The 15,593-nt window shown below is 39.2% G+C and overlaps 2 protein-coding genes across 5 annotated transcripts; one reads left to right on the top strand and one right to left on the bottom strand.

Annotated features, from left to right (window-relative positions):
• Positions 1-2,528: 2,528 nt before the first annotated feature.
• Positions 2,529-11,297, bottom strand: LOC144525108 (uncharacterized). 4 transcript variants are annotated; one of them, XM_078261616.1, is made up of 12 exons: positions 11,212-11,297; positions 11,066-11,130; positions 9,368-9,610; positions 9,105-9,222; positions 7,777-7,929; positions 7,456-7,641; positions 6,246-6,319; positions 5,936-6,133; positions 4,753-4,890; positions 4,567-4,656; positions 4,313-4,456; positions 2,529-3,204 (listed from the first exon to the last, which is right to left on the bottom strand). In XM_078261616.1, the coding sequence occupies exons 3-12, from the start codon at positions 9,605-9,607 to the stop codon at positions 3,076-3,078; spliced, it is 1,470 nt and encodes a 489-aa protein (XP_078117742.1). In that variant the 5' UTR covers positions 9,608-9,610; positions 11,066-11,130; positions 11,212-11,297; the 3' UTR covers positions 2,529-3,075. The 4 variants fall into 4 exon arrangements, with proteins under 4 accessions (XP_078117742.1, XP_078117744.1, XP_078117743.1 ...); XM_078261618.1 differs by having other exon boundaries at positions 9,368-9,607; XM_078261617.1 differs by lacking the exon at positions 11,212-11,297 and having other exon boundaries at positions 11,066-11,205.
• Positions 11,298-12,115: 818 nt separating this feature from the next.
• Positions 12,116-15,212, top strand: c11h3orf38 (chromosome 11 C3orf38 homolog). The gene is made up of 4 exons (XM_078261614.1): positions 12,116-12,306; positions 13,532-13,707; positions 13,916-14,109; positions 14,388-15,212. The coding sequence occupies exons 1-4, from the start codon at positions 12,180-12,182 to the stop codon at positions 14,749-14,751; spliced, it is 861 nt and encodes a 286-aa protein (XP_078117740.1). The 5' UTR covers positions 12,116-12,179; the 3' UTR covers positions 14,752-15,212.
• Positions 15,213-15,593: the final 381 nt, after the last annotated feature.

Genomic DNA, 15,593 nt, shown 5'->3' with positions numbered 1-15,593 from the left:
GCTGTTGTCATGGATGATAATTGTTTTATATTTTTTTTGTTGCACGTTATTCACGTAAATCAAGAACCAAGGAGTTTTTCTTTTTCCTTCCGTGGCATCTGCTTTAAAGCAGATATGTTGCATGCAATGATATTATAAAGTAAAAGAGACCGTAGACAAACTCATACATTTTATTTTTTTGTTCAACATTGCATATTTACTATTCATACACATATTGCTTTATTGTTAACCCCAGGAAAGAGGGTAATAAATAGAATTGCTTGTTTAAAAAACTTTTTGCATCACTTTTTCCTGATACATGAGGTAATTTTGAAAAAGTACAGGGATCAGTAGTATACGTAAATAAAACCTTTTTTTTCTGTCCATTTTAGCCCACAAAATGCCTTCCCCTTTTCTTTCTCAGTTACTCAAAGGAATTGAGTGTAGTGAAGCCAGGAGTCACTGAATAAATGAACTGACGGATAAAATACAGTCAGTTTTAAATCTATTACACATATTGTATTCCAATATTAGGGTCTAACTGACACCTTATTTGTCTAATTGGGGGCTACGTGTTAAGGTCCCACTATTTCTTATGGCTGAGTTTACGGGCTTGAAACAAAGCAGTAAGAGAGGCAGTCCTGCTAAAGGCCAGCATTCAAGATAAGTTTTCCAGTATCTCATGCAGCAAAATGCATTCCAGTTTCAACACATGCTAATTTAACCATATGCTTTGGTGCTGCTTATCGCTTACGGACAAAGAATCCTGACAGTTATATAGTAATGTGCATGACACAATGTCTGGGCAAAGGAATATGGACTGTGCAGACCGAGTTGAAATTGTTATACACAACATGCAGCATAGAGTGCATCGATGACATCAAACAACTTCATATTGTTTTCACTCACATACATTTTCCTTTGACCTGAGATAAGAAGATCCTTGAATTATGGAAACAGAGAAAGGCCCTTAAATAGTTTTTCTAAGCCACACACAATCCTTATAATCATATAGAGTAATTATATGCACTTAATGTGTGTCCATCACACTGGAAGATTTATTTTTAAATGAAGTCTTACAAACATTTAAGGCCAGGTAAAATGGAAACTAATAAAATTAAATTCTAATGTTGGAAAAATAAATGAAAAGCATCCTGCACAGTTTTGTAGGCAGAAACTCAACACACCAAAAACCTGCAAACTCTAATCAAGACTTAAACTGCTACATTTAATTGTTTTCATGACTACTGATTTGGGCAATGAAGTTTCTGCAGACTCCCTGGAAATAGCTGGATAAATAAACACAGCCCAGTACTCTCCTACTGACCAACAGTGAGCATCTTCTTTGTGAAAAAACAGTACAAATATGTCTCGACAGCATTCAAAGTTGGTGATAAACATGCAAAGTGTCAGAGTGCATCCCAAAGGGGTGACGTTTTGATACATATTTCTATAATTCAAAATATTACTTTATCTTTTACCAAATAACTGTGCCAAAAATACAGCAGTAGCACTTTTCCTATTTAAAATGGAAGACCTGGATCATAAAGATGGGTGAACAACCATGTGACTTCACGTGAAGGAAGGGGGAGAAAAAAAAAAAACGCCACTAGGGGTTAGAAATGAAACCTGATCAAGACATGCAAAAGTCTGAGCGCTGCATACGTCTGTGCGCTCTAAACAAGTAACACTTTCTTTTCTTATTCAGGGACTGGATCCTACAAATACGGGGGCTTCAGAGGATACAGCCCCCTCAGAGCCACCGCACCACGCTACAGTTCCAGTCCAACCTGTGCCAATCGATTGGCAAAGACAAGTGACAATAGCAGCACCTAACCAGATTTTGTTTGTCCAATGAAAAAGAGCTTAACACCTGGGTCATAGATGTTTAGGAAAGGAAATTAATTACACATTTCTTTAAAAGGCTAAACATCTCGCGTTTTACAGCCACAAGCAAAGTAATGTTTATATTTTAGTATTTAATGTCCACGGCATAAGATGATATAATAATGTTCCATTACCATTAAGTGTTGCAAACTGCAACAGCTGTTCCTCTCGTTCCCTGTAGGAAACAAGGTCCGCTTGTCTACATCTGCAGGTTAAATGTTGGACCAGCATTGTGGAGAATCTGCAGCCCGCTTAACATGAATGAGTAGGTTTGGTAAGTTCAAAAGGGTTTTGATATGGCTTGTCAAGGCAGTGTGTTTCTATCATCTCCATCTGCTCGGAGTAAATGCTCCACATGAATAGCCCGACGAGTGTTGTATTGAACCGAGAAGATTGTGATAATCTATGACTCCTGAGTTGCTGACAAGTGTAAATACAAGGACTGGAGAGCATGGAAGCTGCTGCTGCTGCTGTTGCTGTTCTTGTTGTTGTTGTTCTTGTTGTTGTTGTTCTTGTTGTTTTTCCTTGTTGTTTTTCTTGCTGTTCTTGTTGTTGTTCTTGTTGTTGTTCTTGTTGTTGTTCCTTGTTGCTGCTGCTGTTGCTGCTGCTGTTGTTGCTGCTGTTGTTGCTGCTGCTGTTGCTGCTGCTGTTGTTGCTGCTGCTGTTGTTGCTGCTGGTTAGCTTTCTCCGCGTTCATTTACTCTAAGATAATTTGGGGAATGTCTGTCAATTTTCAGGCTTTGACATTTTACAAAAGGACATTAATAACGGAAGTCAATAACATGCTTAATGTGCATCTCATCCTATTAATTATGCTGCTGCAGTACAAAGTGTGCAGCTTGATTTCTATAATCGGCTCTCTGTTGTTACTTCAAACCAATACAATTTGAATGTACAACTCATATACAGTTAAGACTTCCAAACAGAAGTTATCTGAGCTCACAGTAAGAACTTAAAGCTAGGATAAGCCTACAAGAGAAGTATGACTTGATGGTACAGTGCAAATGCGCCACTATCACCACTTGGATTTACAGTTTGTTTTCGCATAAAAAAAAAAACATTTGCATGGTTGAGGACCAGTGGATTGCATTTGACAAGCACGTAATCACCAACCTACTGGTTTTTAAGTAGCTGCAGCTTAGTAGAAAGTGGACAGATGAATAGAGACATAGCATATAGCTGGATGTGAATGTGTTGGTGTGTGCATGCTCAGTGGGTGCTATTGGTGCTCCAGTCATAAGGGAGGAAGCTGACTTTGGTCTTCCCAGCAGAAAGGACACCCTGCAGGCTGGTCTTCTTCGGAGAGTCCCCCATGTGCTCCACCACCCACTTCAGCAGCTACAGGAGAGACAAGGTGGCAGAGAAAACAAGCGGTGAGGTTCACGGTCGGGTTAGTCTATATCCTCGACGTTCCGGGACTTCCGGGACTGCTCCGGTGCCGCAGGGAAATTCCGCCGGATGCATGTATTTTCACCAATGTCTGTTTCCTTCCGCTTTCTTTGTGTTGGAATTTTAAACTCTGGTGGATTCATGAGGACTATGGTTAACTGCTCCTCAGATCTCTGCATTGAGACAGCTAGCTAGACTATCTGTCCAATCTGAGTTTTCTGTTGCACGACTAAAACAACCTTTGAACGTACGCGTTCCACCAAAACAAGTTCCTTCCCGAGACTATTTTGCAGCGGCACTGTGCGGGAGCTTAGCGCCGCCCATTACGATTGTGATTGGTGTAAAGAAATGCCAATAAACCAGCGCATGTTTTTCTCCCATCCCGGAATGCTGTGTGGACTCGCCAGACCCTCCTCCCCAGCGCTGTGAAGGAAGGTCTGGCAAAGCGAGACTACGGTCGGGTTAACGATAATTGGGATTTTAATATCACCATCTCTTTCCGCCAGTGTATAGCCATTTTAACCATGGATTGTGACATTAAGTTCATTGACTTAAGTACTGTACTTCAGTAAAGTACCTCAAAATTGTACTTAAGTATTTTATTTTGATGATTTCGACTCCACTACATTTTGGAGGTAAATATTGTACTTTTTACTCCACTACATTTATTTGACAGCTTTAGTTACTTTGCAGATTTTGATTAATAAAAAATCTAAATCAAGAAATTAATGTTGCAGCTGGTAAAGGTGGGGCTAGTATTACTTAACCTATAATAATAGATCATATTTTAAGTCATGTACACATGAATGCATCACTAATCATAATCTAGTAATGTAATATAAATGATTCTGAAATGGGCCATTCTGCATAATGGGTACTTTTACTTTTGGTACTAGTATATTTATAAGTATAAATGGGTTTGAATGCAGGACTTTTACTTGTAACAGAGTATTTTTAAACTGTAGTATTGCTATTTTTACTTGAATAAAAATATAATACGTCTCCTACCACTGCTGTCGTCTGTGAATAAGACCACACGGTTGGCAGTCATAACTACCTTTTCATCAGTTCCTCCAAAGTCAGCCTTGTACCACTTGAATATCTGACTGAGTCGCACTTCTCTTTTCCCAGAATCCACCATACAGGCGTCGTCGTTCTCCAGGAAGGCCTCAGCTGCTGTGCGGAGCTGGCTGTCAATGTCCTGATAGAGTTGAGTAGATCAGAATTGATTTCAGACCATTCAAGCCCTAAGTATTTACCAGATAAGTAGATGACCAATATACCCCATAAGTATTTTTGAAATGTGCTTACCTGTGGAGTGTATGTTTTAATTGGTGGGCAGCCCTTTGCGCCACAGTTCAAGGCAAAGTGAATGAGGGGCTCAGCATCCGGAAGGGCCACCTAGTGGATAACAGAGGAAATGGAATTCCTCATTACATTGTGTCATTGGTGAATTAGTGAAATGTTCAGCTGAGATTTCACAGAATGTCTGAATACTTGTAGTCGTGGGTCTGTTTTGGAGAAGGGCCTTAGAAGCTGTGCGACACCTTTTCTGTTCCCCCTCAGAACACCATTCTCAATGTCCTGTAATGTAAACACTTCTCCTCCAATCAGGTAGCTCACATAGTTGAAGAACTATAAATAGGACAGGAAACAATATTTTAATGTAATGTCATCCATTCCTGCTTAAATACGATGTAAATTGAATTAAAAAGTAAGACAATCTTAAATATAACAAAAGGTTAAGAAAACATGACCATTCATGCCACTTAGTATGCAGGTTCTCTTTTCTTTTTTTCTGTGCATCTTTATATTTCAGTCTGGATGTAATTAGTGTAAATCAGCACCAAAAATGGCTATCCTCAACCTCAATAGAGAAATATCAGCCGAGCATTATTATTATTTAAAAAACAGAAATACTTTTAGCAGTAGTTGATAGCTGTTGATAGGCTAAACTTTGTAGAGCTCAACAGTAACCGCCCACCTTTTGAACAGCTCTGGTTTCGGAAGTGATTTTCACTATTCAATAACTCCTCAGACATTTCATTAACTGCTTATATAAAAGAGTTTTAAGCCTGGAGCCAAGCCAACCAGCTGCGAAATAAATCTTAACCATAAAACATTTGATTCGGCACAAAAGAACATTTTGAAAACGGCAAAAAAAGGCAAAGGTACAAGACTGTGTACGTAAACGATGATAGACTTCAATGGTAGCAGCCCACTCGCTCTAGCTGGTTTGCAAGTTTGGCAAACATTTCAAGTCAAGTCAAGTAGAACTTTATTTGTCCCCAGAGGGGCAATTGGTTTCCATGGTAACAGCGAGCTCCACCAATCAGAGACGTCACTGTTATGCTTAGGATTGTGGGTAGTGTAGAATTTCTCCATGACATCGCATAAAAGCGTAGCAGAGCATAAAACATGTTTTTCATGTTTTAAAGACAAGGTTAATATCATACGGACAAGTGGCTTCTACAGGAGCATAAACCTTAGTTTCACAAGCTCGTAGCTCGTGGTCAGTCTACCTTGGATGGGTTAGACATAATCGCTAATAATCAAAATCCTTATGGAGAAAATGAATGGGATTTTTACTTCCGGAACCACAATGTTGAGCTCTATAGGGACTGTGGAATATGGTAAGGACTGGGGATATTTATCTTCGAGCGCAGCTGTGTGATCGTACTCTGTATCTTTGCCACATGTTGGTGGGGGCCCCCAGGCGTAGGTACCCGTGGATGACCAAGGCATTGTAGATGTTGATGAAGAAGGCCAGCTTCTCCTCCCGACTCAGCGAAAGCAGCTCCACCCTCTGCAGCTGAATGGCTAGCTCACAGTAATGCTCAAAGGCAGGGTTGACTGACATGCCCTTGTAGTCCACAGACTGTGGGAGCAAGGACAACACATAAAGTACATAAACTTGCAGTTAAAAACAACCAAACATACAGAGATGAATACACCCTGCGTCAGAAGCCCAAAGTGAATGAGGACATTACCTTGCCATCAGCAGAGAGATGCTCGGAGAACAATTTCAAAATCAACTCCCGTACAAGCAAAGAGAGCTCAGCAGCTGAGAGAGAGAGAGAGAGTTAATGTTTAATAGCGTTTTGAGACGGAAAAAAGATCAATAGCTGAATGGTAAGAGCAACTGTGTTAGCATAAACCCCTAAATCTTAACAATAATTGGATCTTTTTATAAGATATACTCAATGTGTTGCTGTAATGTAAAATCAACACAATTCATAGCCCAATTTCAAAACATTAACCCCTGAGCTGGGACAACATGTTGGGGATGTTACTGGGTGCTCTTACATGATCGGTAAGTGTATATTTAAAGAAGCTGTGAAATAAACCCAAGGAAAAAAAAAAAACGTAACAGCATAAAGATCAGGCTAACCTTGATGTTGTACAAATGAGATTACCATTAGGAAACATTAACTGTGAGAAAAGCATGTTGCAGATAAGTCCAAGAGAAAAAAAAAAAAAACAGCCAAGCATAATAACACTAACACTTACAAAAGCAGTGTGATTATAATCACCTCTGTGTTGTACTGCACGGATTAGCTTGTTAGTTAGCCTCTAGAGGTGTGCAACATTCAGGTATGAATATAATACAGAGCCAGGCAATACTGTATGCTTTACCACTACCACAGAACAAGAAAAAGGATTAATCTGTCAAAAAGATGACAGCAAACCTGCAGAAACACAAACATGGTTTTGAAATAGGGCTTCAATGATATATATATATATATATTCAGGCCAACTTTTCATTTTTTCTTCAGGTGCTATCAGAATCAATTCAGGAGTTCTTGATACATTTGATAACAGAAATTATAGGACTGAATATAAATTTACCAAACATGTTTCTTATATATTATATTTTGTTCTTCAAAATATGACAGGTATTGTCACGGTCAAGCATAGACTTTCATGCTCATACTGCACCATAACCATCATACAGGAGGCGGAAGTTACTCAGGGAATGAAGGCCATATATCAGATACATCATTAAGCTCTACTTCACTTCTTCCCACCACAAAGCTCACTGACATAATACACAAACCCAAGCAAACCCAAAAAGGGTCATATCCCAAGCCAGCAGCAAAGAAATGACAGGAGTTTAGAGAGCATTTAAAGGACACCAGTCAGCGTGAACCTGGAATGCAATGTGTGTATGCCCCAAAGCCTGATCCAGTCCTGACCTACCCTGGATGGGACTGCAGGCTGCCGTCTGTCCTGCGTTGAGGGCTGAATGAGGGTCATCCTCCAGCAGCCTGTACAGTGTGTCTTTCCCTTCTCCAAAACTGCCATCCTGCTGCCCACAGCCACGCACACTGACCATGTACTTCTTCTGCAACAATGCTTGGCCAGTATTATAGGCCTCAGCACTGGCTAACACACACATGGCCACAGTCAAGAGTTGGCAGATAGTTCAATGAGTTTCCAGATTGTTCTAATAACTTCTACAAAATCAAACTAACACAACACTAAAAGCCTGTTTTGCTGCAGGTCTGCAGCCTTACTTACCCATGCCCTTCTCTTTCTGCAGCCAGTCAACGAGTTGAGCACCTGAGAAGCTCTTTTTGTACAAAGTCAGTCCCCTCCTATGACTGCCAATCACAGTGCCATGTTTCAGGTCCTCTACCACGTCCGCCAACTCATCCCTCTCACACATACACTCTGTGAGGGCAGGAATATGCCAAGCCACACATGTACAAACACACAAAAACACACATATTCATTCATACCCACATGTATGAAAAACGAGTATGTGCAGTCCAGCATGTGCACAACAAAAATATCTAGTTGGTGGGAAAGGAAGCACCAAAATAATTTATTCAGGTCATAGCTTCTCCTTATCCAGCAAGGCGGATTTACATTATTCAGAAAGGACCACAGCAACAAATTGCTTATGTTGCTAATGTGTAAGAACAGTTTAACTTAAATAAACATATGGCATGTTTGTCATAAAAAAAACAACAACATTGTTCTATACAGGTATAATGGAGAAAACAGAGAAAAACAGACTAAGTATTGCACACAAATAACTTGTGCATCTTCTCAAATTAATAATTCATGAGCACAAGAGAACAGAAAATAACATTATTGTGTTTCCATGTTAACATACTAAAAGGAATGTCAAAGCTAATACAAATATTGTTCAACAGGCAAAATCCTTAGTATGTAATTTTGTTTCTATTCAAAATCCAGACAAAACAGCATTGAATCCAAGTGAGTCATTTAGATTGACAACTTTGACTATTTTTTATTTATTTTTGATATCACCACATTCACTTTGGGCTATACAGTGGCCTGTATGTACCCCATAGTCAGATAATGTATAATCAAGACTGTTGAGAGGGCAAGGACTAATGGAATGAAAGCTTTGACATAATGATACAAATACGAAGGAATACATTTTGTATTTGTAGGTCACACCAAATTCAAATATTTCTCCACAAAAGGAAGTTTAAGCACCCCTTTGGACAGACTTTGTTATCACAGTAGGGAGCTTAAAAATCACATATCATCAGGAACTGTGAGGCAACCTGGTGCTGCTGGGCTCATCCAAAGTATCAAGTTTCCTATATCAACTGTCTGTGTGTGTCGGCAGTAGTGACAGGAGATGAGCACACACATCTGCTGTTACCCAAACATATATGCCAGCACTTAACGTAAACTACAGTTCCAAGTATAGTTCATCTGAGTCAATGCCTCACATTAAGGAAGTTTCCCCCAGAGTGTGGTTCATTTCAAAACCCATTTCTGAGCAGATTAAACCAATCTGAAACTGATCTTGTTTTTAAACTAATCCTTATGTGAAGACAACAAAAATCAACCAATAAATCCCTCACCTCCATCACTCTCCCCAGTCGTGTCCTCTGGTTGATTTTCGTCTGGTAGTGGTGGAGCATCTGCTGGAAGAGGCTCTTTCTTGACCACATTCACCAACCTCTGAAGCTCCTCAGGAGCCTGAGATAGTGAAACACATACAGTGCATGCAAGTTGAAACATTATTTTGAATTATAGTAGATGGAATTAATTTCTTTTGACACTGTTAAAAATATACATTACAACAAGTTCAATAGTCAAATGGGGAAGTGTTTCCACTCCTCACCAATTTCTGTAGGTCATCGTTGCCCCCAACATGAATGTTGTTAAAGAAGATCTGAGGGACCGAGCTGCGTCCTGTCAACTCCTTCACTCTGGCTCTTAGCTCTGGATGCCTTCCCACATCCACATCACATACCGGTACTCCCAAACGCCCCAGGGTGGCTTTGGCCTGCACACAGTGTGGGCAGCCCTGGATGGAGTACACTGTTACCCGGCCCAGTGCACTGCTGTCAAACTCCTCCATCTGCTGCAATTATGGAAAGACAAGAGGGCAAAGAATTTTAAGCTTTAGCTGTCCAGAGAAAATTGGCTGAGCTCCGTGTTACAAAAACAGTTTAGTGTTCATCTTTCTGCTCTTAGCCACTGAACAAGTGTAGATTACACAGTAGGTCTTTTATCCAACACATCCTATGTTAAGTTCCTATTTAAATGTTAAGTATATACATAGTTTGGCCTGAATGAAGCCTTAAACTATTGCTTTCTCTGGGTTAGTTGGTGGTTTCACATGTAGAGAGTATTAATAAGTTTTGGTCTTTATGTGTATGTGTGTAGATGTGTAAATGCATACTGTATGTGTTGTATATTCATGCATGCATACATGTAAGTTTATGTGCATACATGTGAGATTACTTTTGTGTATAAACACACACACACACACACACACACACACACACACACACACACACACACACACACACACACACACAAAATGGTGAAACCGTTTGTCTGATTGAGATTAACTGGTTCCAGTATGAGCAAGTGTCGTGGGTTTGGTTCATTTGTGCTTTGTGTTCCCTGAGGAAGGAGACCGTTCTCCAAATGTTTTTGCACGATACTGAAGGATTCAAGTACTTGTCCTCAAGTTTCTGTACTTTGAATGATATCCAATAGTAGTTTGGAGTGATGTTCTCCTGCTGAGGGATTTAAACTAGCAATCTCACAGTCCTTTATAACTTGAGGTGATTTAAGTTGACTGACTTGCCTGACTTGCTTCCTCTCAGCTCATTTCTACAGATTTTGTATGAAGTTAGCCAATGACACAGTTCCTTGTTGATTGTTACACAGCTTTGGGCCAGCAGTCAGTCAATATTAGTCTAGGCTTATCAAGTGCTAGATGAAAACAGGGCAAGGTACAAGTCGTCCTAGTTTCTCAACAATTTTGATTCCTTATTGAAGTAGATAGTGCAGTTAGTATACCGAATATGGAAGTGAGACCATACAATAAGCATATAAACTGTCCCCAAGTGAATTTTGGAAGTGGTTTAGTAAATTACCGTTTTTCTCGTGCAATTATCATATAACGTTAAAGATGACCAAGCAGGAAATCTGGAGATTTTTAAAATGAAACGCCACTGTACGGTTGTATGAGAACCCCGATTTGTAGATTTTCACTTTTTTTTTTAGAAAAAAGTTCAACTTTAAGGGGTGTAAAGCGTTACCAACAAGCAAGACTAAAGTTATATTAAATTCCTAAAGTTTGTTATGGAGTTCAGCAAGGGGATACATTTGTCTGTTTCAATAAGTGAAAAGCAATATAACTGACAATACTATAACAATTATTAAATCATTACACAACTAATTCAGTGGCATATGAGTATATACTATTTAACGCTGAATATACGTTAACGTTTACCGTATACAATACAACTAACAAGGGAATGGCGTAACAAGCTAACTTAATGTGGATATAACGGTACGTTACCTTTCAGCGATTGACTCCCTTGCTTAATTCGGCAGTACAATTTTAAAACTCTGCTCCCCTTAGTCCTGTTAATGAAAACATATTAGTTAATACATATGTTCTGCATAACGCCAGCCGAGAGGTCGCTTATCTTGCAGGAAAATTACCCAGTTGCACTGGCAGTACAGGCAGTACATCATCATTGCGCAGGCTAGCACATATTAGCTGCTTTGGTTAAGCTAGCTAGCTATCTTGTTTTATGATGCCTTCAGGTGCTCCTCGTAAACTTAACATTCTAGCGTGCTTGACTATAAATGATAACACCTAACAGTCTATAATAACACCTATAATATCAATTCCCATTACAAACCGCAATCACTTGTTTTGACATGGCAGCAGATTATTTCTTCTGTTAACTCCATTCTGTCTTTTCTCCTGGATGAAATTTGCTCTTTTTATGTGGCCAATACAAACATTACAGAATAGTATTAACTATCGTCTAGTCATAAAGGAATTACTTTAAATTGTATTAGTAGACAATTCCAGTTTATCCTAAAAGACACAGCAGAAGATGTGACACACTGTATTTATGCAGTTTGTGCTGTCAGCCCTAGACCTCTGCCCCCAGATATGTTGAGCCAAACCATGCTGGTCTGTTAACAGGTATGGTTGTAAATGTCTTTTCAATATGTGGCGTATGTCATTATGCCTGGACAAACATAATGCTCTTTGATCACATTTTGGTTAAACTGGGAATTGATTAGCAAGATCCTGGTGGTGATTATTATTATTATTATTATTATTATTATTATTATTATTATTATTGGTAAGATGTAACGTGAATGCCATGGAAGGAAAACAATGGACAGCCAGTAACAAGTTATAACACAGACTGTATAAAATAGGTTAGAACTGAGTAGTTAGGGTTGTTTGTGTGTATTTCAACCTGAAACACCGACAATACCTATCGGTATAAATGCAGCTTCTTGTCTTTTGCTGGACATAACTGCCGTATAAAGGCAACCATGGCTTTGCGCGGAACGTTTTCCCACTAATACATGTTCCTGTACGGACACATTTCTAGTAGGACACGAATGGAAGAGGAGAACAGAAAAGTTGCTTTCGGGTGTCGAAGATGTCAGCACTGTCAGAAACAGAGCGCGCAGGATGTACAAAGATACTGAAGTCTATGTCAAAAGGCGACTTACTCTCACTTTGTGACACAGTCACGAATAAGTTGATAGTTGTGGAAAATGTTACAGGTAACGTTAACGTTATGCTTTCAATCTGTTAACTTAGCTACGTTACGAGACAGCAAGGAGCAAGTTAGCTAGCATACTATTAGTTAATTACACTTCATTTCCTGATATGTCAACAGACAGGTTCATGTCAAACATAATATTTTATAAGTACTTTATTTCAGAAGTTAAAAGTTTATACGAGCGGTTGTTAAGACATCCACCGCTGTAAATACTTAAGGGTTAGCTAGCTCTCGTCTTGTCCCAACGTAACAGATGGGTTGGCACGAACTAATTCTAAAACGCAGAAGTAGAAGGTCGTACATTTCCGATCAGCGAGTCACAACAAGTTTACCAATAAGGAAAGAATGCATTTTCGAAAATTGACTTAGGCATAAGCTGACACCAGGGACACCAAAACCGGAACTGCTAATGCTGTTCAACGTCTGCCTAAAGGATATGATGTTCAGAAATACTGCACAATATTTATCCTTCTAACACATTTGTTTCAAGATTTGCGGCTGTGGATAATACATGTGAATTTTGTAAGATTGAAGAAGAAACTATTATACATCTATTCTGGGAGTGTCGGTAATCTGTGGAGTTCTGGAAAAAAAATTATTTAAATATTCAAAAGAACCATGGAATTAAATTGGAGGCAAAATATGTTATTCTTAATTACGATAACAAAAACAAAACAATACATAGAATTGTCAACTTATTAATTCTACTAGGGAAATTTCATATCCATCAAGCGAAATTTTCTAAATCTCGGCCAGCTTTTACAAACTTCAGAATTGAATTTCGGAACTTTTTTGAGGCAATCCAAACTATTAATAATAAGAAAACTATTTATTTAGCTGATCTACTGCAAGAGTTTTTCAAGGAAATGTGATTATATAGCCTTCATTCCATTTCATATTGCCTTTGTATTATATATATATATATATATATATATATATATATATATATATATTATATGTTTATATGTTTTTTTTTCCTAATTATGTATTAAATGCCCTTTTTTAAATTTTATATATATTTCAATTTTATTATTATTATTATTTATTATTATATATATATTTTTTATTTTATTAAGTAAGGTTATAATGTTCCCTGGTTGGAAATGATTATTTTTGTGTGTATGATGCCGAACTGTTCAAACACTATACTACATGTCTGTAAAGTTTTGCCAAAAAAAAAAAAAATGTCCAATTGTCTTGACCTTTACGTTCATCTGTTCACATAGAGGCTACGGAAACAATTCTCTTATACACTCAACATGCTGAGGAGCTCCTGAAGAGGAAGAAGGTTTATCGCGAACTCATATTCAAGTACCTGGCCCAAGAAGGTGTGGCGATGCCCCCAAACAGTGAGAAACACCAGCTTGTGAAAAGGACACTGGAGCTTTGGTCGTCTGGGAAGGTAGGGTCAGACATCCCAGATATGTTAACAAGGTTGAATATATTGAAGTAACCTTTAAGTAAGATGGTGATGGTGATAATATGTTACGGTGTCAATAGTTAGCTGTTGACAGCATGTGTTATTTGAACATGACTACTAAAAAGTAATCCAGGCACAGCTTGGCAAGGTATTTGAGTAAGCTATATCAATAACGTCTCATTTCTTTAAGACCATGGTTGACAAAAGCCTTCCAGGAGAGACAGATATGGCTGACGTGGGCTTTGACCCAGTGGTCCTCGGCCAGCAGTTCTGCCAGTGGTTCTTCCAACTCTTAAACAGTCACAACCCCTTGCTGGGCCAGCCGCCTCAGGACTGGGGACCACAACACTTCTTGCCAGATGTGAAACTACGCCTCTTCTCTGTGTAAGAAAGCCATTATAATGTAAGGCAATTGAAATTAAGCTACTGGTGATGTGTGTGTTGTTAGCTTCTCTGTGTTCACAGCAGTTATATGTTTTGGGCAGGCTTCAGCTGCACCAATTGTCTCATTTTTCTGCAAATAAAAATACCATCATAATAATTTGAAAGATGTGATAAGCACGTAGAAGCTTGAACTTGACCTGTGTTTTACAATAGTTACAATTAAATTGAGGAAAACTCCAAACTAAACTGTGACGACAGAGCTGTGTCCCCGTTTTCAGAGCCGGCCACGAACAGATGGACGAGTTCCTGGGGGCTGAACTGGTTAGCAGTCGTCTCCTGGCCTTGACTGGGGATGAGCACCTCCTCCTCAATCCCAACATGCAGCCTAATGGCCTCAGGACGCTGACCTCCCCCCATGGCCTGGTACTAGTGGCTGTAGCTGGGACCATCCACAGAGGCGAAGCCTGTCTGGGCATCTTTGAGCAAATATTTGGCCTCATCCGCTCTCCGCTGGAGAAAAACTGCTGGAAGATCAAGTTTGTCAACCTGAAGATCAAAGGGCAGGATGCTCTGGGTGGGACAGACACGGTAGCGCCTGCCTTGAGTTACAACTCCACCGAATTGCAGCTTCTCTGCAGTTGATGACTCATCTAACTTGCCCAAATGCGTTTATTCAGGCAGTTGTTTCAGAGATTAGAACACAGCAATTGTACTGGCACAAACCATGTGTGCATCTAAATGTACTTGGTACATCATTGATGTAACATCAACACATGACGAAGCTTGAGAAAAGGTTCCCTTATTATTTTCTGCTTATAGCAAATGGAAATCTGCTGCTTCTGGAGGTGGAAACATTTTGCTTCAAATATACTGTACTTTGATGCAAATTATGTTGCTTTTGCATCCTGTGCCTTACCTAAGATAAAATGTAAATACAGACATGGATGTGCTTTTGTAAATATGAATGATATCAAATATAAAAAATATATTAACACTTGTGCTCTATACAGTAATGACAAGTAGGGAACTACTTGCAAACAGAATAAATAGTATGTTCGTGTTCATTTGACAATACAGTCTAATAAAATTGATTTTGAACATAATCTAAGATCGCTGTGCTTTTATGTGATGAAGAAAGGTCAGCTCATAATGTTTAGAGGTGTATTGGATTAGGATAATGTCAAACAAGCTCACAAAGTCAGAGCGTAATCATGCAAAGGTCTGTTCTGGGTATATCAAGCCTCCCGTCTCATTCATAGACAGTTAAAGAAATGGACCAACAGATCCTGTTGCTCTGGACGGAGACCAGTGAAGGATATTAGAAGCACTTTTCCGTTGAGGGCTGAGCATTACTGCGCATCCTCCAACTGAGCTCGTAGACATAGATGTGATGTGAGCAACCTGTCTGAAAGTTGGAAGTCTTCTGGTAGCTGTGCCAAGAGAAATCTCAATCATTCCCAATCTTGCAGAGACGGGGAACGTAG

The sequence above is a fragment of the Sander vitreus genome, chromosome 11 (genome assembly GCF_031162955.1).
Source record: "Sander vitreus isolate 19-12246 chromosome 11, sanVit1, whole genome shotgun sequence".
NCBI classification, from domain to species: Eukaryota; Metazoa; Chordata; class Actinopteri; order Perciformes; family Percidae; genus Sander; species Sander vitreus.
The sequence above is the reverse complement of the archived record's forward strand: the minus strand, read 5'-3'. Positions and strand labels throughout refer to the sequence as shown.

Bases quoted from the DNA above. Each gene is read 5' to 3' on its own strand.
- LOC144525108 (XM_078261616.1), bottom strand. From the start codon at position 9,607: ATGGAGGAGTTTGACAGCAGTGCACTGGGCCGGGTAACAGTGTACTCC. The intron at 6,134-6,245 runs GTAATGTCCTCA...TTGCTCCCACAG, and splicing joins ATCTCTCTGCTGATGGCAAG to TCTGTGGACTACAAGGGCAT. The intron at 3,205-4,312 runs GTAGTTATGACT...TCTCTCCTGTAG, and splicing joins TTGGAGGAACTGATGAAAAG to CTGCTGAAGTGGGTGGTGGA.
- c11h3orf38 (XM_078261614.1), top strand. From the start codon at position 12,180: ATGTCAGCACTGTCAGAAACAGAGCGCGCAGGATGTACAAAGATACTG. The intron at 12,307-13,531 runs GTAACGTTAACG...CTGTTCACATAG, and splicing joins AGTTGTGGAAAATGTTACAG to AGGCTACGGAAACAATTCTC. The intron at 14,110-14,387 runs GTAAGAAAGCCA...CCCCGTTTTCAG, and splicing joins AAACTACGCCTCTTCTCTGT to AGCCGGCCACGAACAGATGG.